The sequence below is a fragment of the Hoplias malabaricus genome, chromosome 16 (assembly GCF_029633855.1).
Source record: "Hoplias malabaricus isolate fHopMal1 chromosome 16, fHopMal1.hap1, whole genome shotgun sequence".
NCBI lineage: Eukaryota > Metazoa > Chordata > Actinopteri > Characiformes > Erythrinidae > Hoplias > Hoplias malabaricus.
The window spans coordinates 3,890,274-3,898,575 of NC_089815.1; the positions used below are offsets into that span (position 1 = coordinate 3,890,274).

General features: G+C 39.4%; 1 protein-coding gene across 1 annotated transcript; it reads right to left on the bottom strand.

The window, feature by feature from the left end:
- Positions 1 to 1,449: 1,449 nt before the first annotated feature.
- LOC136671249 (claudin-34-like) lies at positions 1,450 to 5,482 on the bottom strand. The gene is made up of 4 exons (XM_066646892.1): positions 5,385 to 5,482; positions 3,931 to 4,051; positions 2,820 to 2,986; positions 1,450 to 2,348 (listed from the first exon to the last, which is right to left on the bottom strand). The coding sequence occupies exon 4, from the start codon at positions 2,254 to 2,256 to the stop codon at positions 1,456 to 1,458; it is 801 nt and encodes a 266-aa protein (XP_066502989.1). The 5' UTR covers positions 2,257 to 2,348; positions 2,820 to 2,986; positions 3,931 to 4,051; positions 5,385 to 5,482; the 3' UTR covers positions 1,450 to 1,455.
- Positions 5,483 to 8,302: the final 2,820 nt, after the last annotated feature.

Sequence of the window (8,302 nt, forward strand, 5' to 3'; positions counted from 1 at the left end):
CTAAACAATTAGTGTAAAAAGTATGATAGTGGTAATGATAAGTAAACCTACACATAATTGCACAAAACACAAAACATACTTCATGCTCAATTTCATTCATTTAGGTTTCACATTTCAATTTTGCAATTTTCATGTCATTTTTTCACTTAGCGGTACTAGCATGACAAGCCAAGACAAATTGTGTTTTTAAATAAATCTATAAAAATCTACAAACTCTGCTGTATATAAATATAAATCTCAGAAACAAATTTAACAATGCTACAAAAATATATTCAACGAGAATATTCAAGTTTTAAGTTTAAACATTCAAATATGTCAAAGTTTCTTGGGATAAAGTAAACTCACATTAATTTTTTTTGCAATGAAATGCTACCACTGGGAATATCTGTGGTGCTCAGGCTAGACATGACTGCTAGGCTACTCACTGACATTTAGTTTAATAAAGACATAGCATTAGCGTTACTCTTATTTCACTGTTGATTCTGTATTTATCTGCCTCCAACTAGAAGCTATTTTTAAAACATAAAATGTGAGAAAAAGATTGAGGTAATGTATCTAGGTAGCTAGCCTTTTGCTAACTGTAGACGTTAGCTTGTTGTCATCCTCAACTTCAAAATGATTTCAGTTGTTGTAAATATAGCCACCCACAATTCCCCCCAAGTAAATTATAGATATTATATTAATTCAAAAGTTCCTCCAGCCTTCAAGATACATATTTGAAATGGGTTTTGCTGTCCCTTATAACAGTACAATCAAACACTAGAGTCTACAGTGACACTGCTGTAGGTAAGTACATCTGTTTACAACACATGGATATATGGTTGTAACTTTCTATCTGACTGAAATACCGCTCAAATCATATCAACTAACCTCCTAAACTTCATGTAAACACTCTGGTGCTACCTCCTTCTAATACAACAATGGCATGTTGGTGAGAATTTGTATGATTAAGCATTCAGATGTTTTTCTAAAACAGGTAAAATGATCTCATGCTAAGCATGTGATAGTGCTTTGAGGCATTGGTTCTGAGGTGGCTATTAGTTATTGTTACATCATGATGAAATAATATTGAACACAATTTGCTCTAATTGTTTTACCAAAATATTTAAAGTCACATCTGTATCTACAACATTCTCTATTGCGCAAACTTGTACAAAAATTGGCTCCTGAAACCTGCAGTGTTTTTTTATTTTCTGCAGCTTCAAGTTGTAGGGTTTTACTTGGTAAACTATTGTTACTCAAATGTATGCTTCTCCATCCTTGTTATCACTTGCATCTAAAGTCCAGGTTATTTGGTGATTACTTTGTTATTCTCAATGCAAAATAATATTTAACCCAAATTCACCAGAATGATAGGATTGACGTGTCATTCACTGTTCATCAATCAGACTTTTCATGACACATATGATGATGTCATTAGAAATGAAAACAAAATCTCTTTACATTATTGTGAGGTCAGACTTGGAAGTTTGTTTCAGCTGTTCTACCCCTAAAAAAGCCTGGGTTGTCCACTCCATAGCAGCCCGTTTTGCCTCGACTGCCTGTTGGTGTGGATCTCAGAGAGAGAGTCATCCCATTTTCCCCCAGTCCAGTGTTGATGTCTTCTAGACAAGTAGGTTGTACTTTGCGCCTTAGACCTTCTGGAAACTTGTAGGACAGAAACACCATCCCACTCCCCACCACCAGGATTGAGGCGAAAATGCCCACAGCAATTCCTGGCCCAACATACTGTTCCACTGGGGCAGGGGGCATGTGGAAGTTGGGTGGAAAGTCTATGGTCTGGTTGGTGACCACTGAGTATAAATTCCAGAAAAGAGGAATGAAAGAGCAGACTCCTGTAAGAATGAAGAGCCCCCCACCGATGGAGAAAGCCAAGGTGATGGGTCTCTGCATATCAAGGCCAAAATAGATGTTCCTGAGCCCATATATAACACTGGAATTACCAAGAAGTCCAAGAATAACGGCCAGCATCATCATTGGCTGAGCAGCTGCGATTTCACTGGGTGTGAAAGGATCCGAAAGATGGATCTTTTGGCAATACATGACCTCGTACTCTGACATAACCAGAACATGGGAGTAGAAGCACGTCCTCCAGATGCCCACCCAGGCAAAGCCAGAGGTGATGACAGACACGTCAGAAACAGCCCATATCCTCCACTGCACCAGCCCAATGGACACTATGGTGAGGCTCCAGCCAATCACACCCACCCATAACCCCACAAACTGGGCATGTGCAGTGTGGACCAGATAAGGCATGATACCCCACCTCTAGATTTCACTCTCTGGTTTCCATTCCCATTTCCAGATCCATGTCCAAGGACGCCACCTTCCCGTTGGCTGCGTGAGTTCTGTGGGTGAAGATAACAACAAAAAATATTTTTTATTTCAATTTACATACAACTACATCATCATACACAAAAGGTATGTTAGTCATCGTCACATGATGCAGCTTACACTACATGGCCAAAAGTTTGTGGACACCCACTCATATAAATAAATAAATATATAAGATATAGATAAGAAACCCCACTCCAACTGATCTCCATTGAGAGTGGTACGGAGAGTGGTACTAATTTCACTAATTATAAGGTGTGTCTACAAACCTTTGGCCATATGGCATACAAGAGATGTTGAGTGTTTACCTGTGACTAAGATATAAACATGTCCAGCATTTAATCAAGACAGTGCAGTACAATGCTAAATTATGATCTAATATGTACACAACTATTAAAATTCAAAGCCTAATATTACACAAACACAACAGAATATATGAGATAGTACAGTGTATAAGACTGTGGGAAGTTTAATATAATACACACCTGAGTAGATCACGTGAATTTTATGAGAGCTGTAACAGCTACGTTATGCCAAGGATATAAAGCTAGTGTCATTATTTCACCTCTTGCCCCAAACAAGCTGAGCTTATCTTACCGCCTCTTTCCCCTCCTCATCTCCAAGACACCTGACAAACAAACCACTAGTGTCCCTTAGAGAGATGGAGAGAGTCAAAGAGAGAGAGAGAGAGAGAGAGAGAGAGAGAGAGAGAGCATGAGATAGGGCTGTAATACAGACTTAATGAGTTTAATAGACTGATGCTGTGAGGAAAAGCAAATACACAAACAATAGCTCCATAGAGCAGAGTTCACACCAAGCAACAGGCAAGTGCCCAGCAACAGAAAATACACACATCGTGTATTGTTTTGAAATATAACAAGGTTTATATGAAATGTTTAAGGAATGTATTTAAAGCTGCACAACAGATTAAAAATTATGTAAATAACCTGAACCTTCAGTCAATTTTTTCTACTGTTTCTTCACATTCCTACATTAAGAATTGCCCTGAAGGAATCCTTAAATTTACATTAAAGTTTATACAGTGCACCCTTCACAATTTCCCTGTACAATTTAGCTATTAGTATAATAGTTTTTTCAAAAAGTATTATACTATACAGCACTTCACAATAATTGTACTGTAGTATTAAAGGTGCACTAGGCATTAATTCATTCATTCATTACCTGTAACCCTTATCCAGTTCAGGGTCGTGGTGGGTCCAGAGCCTACCTGGAATCATTGGGCGCAAGGCGGGAATACACCCTGGAGGGGGCGCCAGTCCTTCACAGGGCGACACACACACACCTATGGGTACTTTTGAGTCGCCAATCCACCTACCAACGTGTGTTTTTGGACTGTGAGAGGAAACCCACGCAGACACAAGGAGAACCTCACAGGCAGTCACCCGGAGCGGGAATCGAACCCACAACCTCCAGGTCCCTGGAGCTGTGTGACAGCAACACCTACCTGCTGCGCCACCATGCCGCCCGTGCACTGGGCAATTATATTTTATTTAACGACTACAAATTAATTGTGAAATGTGAAGAGCATAAACATATTGAATTTAATAATGGCGTCAACACAAGTTCATTAATTACCTGAAATTAAAACCTGTTTGAATAATGTCTGTCCTTGTTGTGGTTCATCTGCTGGCCACTGGAGGTCCTCCTGACTCAGGGGTCGGCAACCCGCGGCTTTGATCCCTCTGATGCGGCTCAGCTTTAGAAAATAATTAATGAGTATTTAATTAAAATGTGTTTTATTTTAGTTCGTTCATTTTCAAAATGTAATTCTATGAAGATTATGGCGATACTGTAACATCTAAAATATTTTAATATTTAAAATATTTTTGTCGCTCTTAATATACGTCACAACTTCCAACGTGCGACACCCGTCAGTGTGCGGTTTCTTCAACTTTTTGACAGGTGACTGCACAACGCCAGCAAAATAATGACGGCACGCAGAGAGAGGACAGCATTTTTGTTTACTGCCAATGGATAATTTAAGTTCGGCGTTTTTTTTTCATTACTACAAGGACTCAAATAGACATTGAGTATTTTACTTAACCGTCAACCCAACGTCTTTTTTTCAGAGTTAAAAATTGTTGCATGCAGAAATGTTATTTCATTTTCTCTGCATTGATTTCATAAATAACACAGTATAGCATGCTAGTATAGTACAGTATAGTTTGTTAGCATAGTGTAGTATGCTAGTATAGTAAAGTTTGTTAGTATAGTATGTCAGCATAGTATAGCATAGTATGTTAGTATAGTATAGTTTTATAGTATAGTATGTCAGTATAGCACAGCATAGTATGTTAGTATAGTATGGTATGTTAGTATAGTTTGTTAGTATAGTATGGTATAGTATGTTAGTATAATATGGTATGTTAGTATAGTATAGTTTGTTAGTATAGTATAGTATGTTAGTATAGTATAGTATGTTAGTATAGCACAAAGGCAAAAAAATCTGTTATGCTCAGTGTTATTTCATTTAAAATTTCAAAAGGGTTTTGTGGCTCCCAGTGTTTTCTTTACTGTGTGAAATGGATCCAATTGGCTCTTTGAGTGGTAAAGGTTGCCGACCCCTGTCCTAACTAATGTACTAGAGTGGGTTGTTAAACGATGTATGACCTCTGGGAGCAAGGTAGCTGAGCTATAATTACTACAAGCATACCAGTGAACATTCAGAGTCTCAGCACGTGCCACGTTTGAGCATCTATCGGGGACTCAGTTCACCTCAGCAACACTGACCCAGCTTCAAAAAAAGAATATATATAAATAATAGAAGAAATCCAACAAATGTCATTTGACCAGAGCTGTTCAAACAATGACTGTAAACGTTTGGACACCACCGATCAAATTACTTATTTTTAATAATAAAGGATGATGCTACACAAGCTCCCTTTTTTATGAACTTTCCAGAAGCACTGTCACAAACCCAAGAAACTGAAGCCCATCTGAAAAATACCACTCCATTAAGTGATGACAAATCTGGAAGACCGTTTGGAAATTCAGAAAATACAGATAAAAGAAAAACATCATTGTCTTACCAGTGTAAAAACAATGCTCCAAGGGTAGAGTCATCAGTGCTGTGGAAAGCTCCTCTAAGCCTCACTTCCTTCTGTCAGAGATTCAGGGTAAATAAAGGCACAACCGTGTTTCTGTCAATGATTGACCGCGGATACACACCTCACCCAGATGCTGCTATGTGACGCCCTCCATAAAATACATCACATCTACCCCAGAGTCTTGCTCAGTTCATGACTACAGGACAATAAACACCCTTAAATCTTGTGCTGTTAAGTTATAAAGGTTTTCAGTGGAAACATACAGGTCGAGCACAATAACAGAGGTGGGCGCTACATGCAGTTTAGTACTATTTTGTTGGATCTGGGAATAGGACACTACTCATTACCAACAGTCAGCTACAGGGGTGTAAAGTGCAAGTCACGTTATGAGCTATGAATATTTCCTGTTGAGGTCATGTCATCAATTTAAAAGGCTGTTTTGCTACCGTACCTGACCTCAGTCCACATTGGCTGGCCTCCATCTGCACCCCAACTTCAACATGAGTATTTGAATATATGGAAATATGCTGGGTTTTGTGACATCACAAAAACTAAAAAGCAGCAGAACTTCCTCATAATACGACCTGGAACGATTGTAGACCTGGAAATGAATGGAATGTTTTGAAACATTAACTTTTTTATGTTTACATATTACACCAAATCTTTTCAATCCAAAAAAATGGAAGAAAAACGTCCTTGATATAGGCCCTTTAATACTGTGAGAGCAGTAGAACCAACATATACCAGAATATACAGTTGCTCCATGGGTCTGTAGCTCTCATTCACATTCACAAGTGTCCAATCATCCGGAGCATCACATCTGTAGAAAGTCAGGGCACAGTAGTTGTGATTGTATAGTCACTTGGCTTCACCCAGTCTGTTTAATACTTGGAGGAAATGACTTTTGTTCCAGGAAGCGTTGAAGAAATTCCAGGATCACAGGACTAAAGAGAACCATGTAGAACTCTGCCCAAAAGCTGATAGATAGTCCACTACATAGTTCACAGTTCGGTCTGAGGACCACCACTCTGCTTTATTTCCACTCAGAATGGCCATTAAGAACAAGCCTCTCATTTGTTACAAACTGGGGCAACAACAATTTACAGAAAAATACGTGCAATCACACAAAACTATTATTATTATTTTCATATTAAGAATAATGATAATTTTATTCCAGCATGTAGCATGTCCCCCTTTAATACAGCTTGCATCACCTGAGAATACCTTCAACTTGTCAAAGACACTTGGAGCAGTAGTTTCCGAACATCTAAAGTTCAGTCTTAGAAGTTGGTTGTATTTTCTGATTTTCATAATCCAAGTTATTACAAAGACATTGAATGCTTTTCTGAGTAATGGCTTCTTGAAAGGTACACATCCTTTAAACTGCAGAAACACCCTTGGATTTTTCTGAATTAAGTATGAGCCTGTTTTTTGTTTCTTCTGAAATTTGAAAGATTTAAATACTCTATCTGTTTGGGACAGTTGGGGTGGTTAGGTGTCCCGTTTTCTCTTCAAAATAATGTACTAACTCCAGCTGGAAAAAGGAATAACTTGGTATTTATTGGCCATTCTTACAGGAAAATGTATTAAAGTGTGGCCTCTGACCTTTGTATGCAAAAGATATGTAACCTTTTCAGATTAATTGCATTTTACCAGCTCAATAAGGTCAAGGCTTTATATAAATTTTAGCTGCAAACACTGCTACAATATACGCCAGGCCGTACAACATGATAATACAATGGTGATGAAACATGATTTTAGATTCTGAATGCGCAGTACACTTAATGTGTTCAAATGAAACCTAAGCAATCAATTTAGGTCATTCTCGTTCTAAAAAAATAAATTAATTAAAAGAATACAAATGCACCACATCTGAGTGGACAAGCCTTTAGAGAAGCGGCTAAATAACAGGTGACACTGCCAAAACAAGCATTCACAGACCCATTCTGAGATGAATATGCTGCTGAAGACCAGTGTCTGAAATGTAACAGTTCCAGACCTGAGATGAGCTGTAAACTTATGGGTGCCTCAGAGACCCTTTAGTTAAAATGGACATTCCACAGATTTTTAAAACATTTCTTCATAAGTCACTTATGTGGTCTGATGTGACCAGGGACAATGTGAACAAAAGTGAAATATAATAGTGTATTTCAAAAGAAACTTAACTTTGTTTACATCTTAACTATGTCATTTAGCATATATTTGAAAAAAATCAGTTTCCTTTCATTCATTATCTGTAAGAACTTATCCAGTTCAGGGTCACGGTGTGTCCAGAGCCTACCTGGAATCATTGGGCTCAAAGCGGGAATACACCCTGGAGGGGGCGCCAGTCCTTCATAGGGCAATATAGACACACACACACACACACACACATTCACTCACACACTCACACCTACGGACACTTTTGAGTCACCCATCCACCTACCAACGTGTGTTTTTGGACTGTGGGAGGAAACCGGAGCACCCGGAGGAAACCCACGCAGACACAGGGAGAACACACCACACTCCTCACAGACAGTCACCCGGAGGAAACCCACGCAGACACAGGGAGAACACACCACACTCCTCACAGACAGTCACCCGGAGGAAACCCACACAGACACAGGGAGAACACACCACACTCCTCACAGACAGTCACCCGGAGGAAACCCACACGGACACAGGGAAAACACACCACACTCCTCACAGACAGTCACCCGGAGGAAACCCACGCGGACACAGGGAAAACACACCACACTCCTCACAGACAGTCATCCGGAGGAAACCCACGCAGACACAGGGAGAACACACCACACTCCTCACAGACAGTCACCTGTAGGAAACCCATGCAGACACAGGGAGAACACACCACACTCCTCACAGACAGTTACCCGGAGGAAACCCACACGGACACAGGGAGA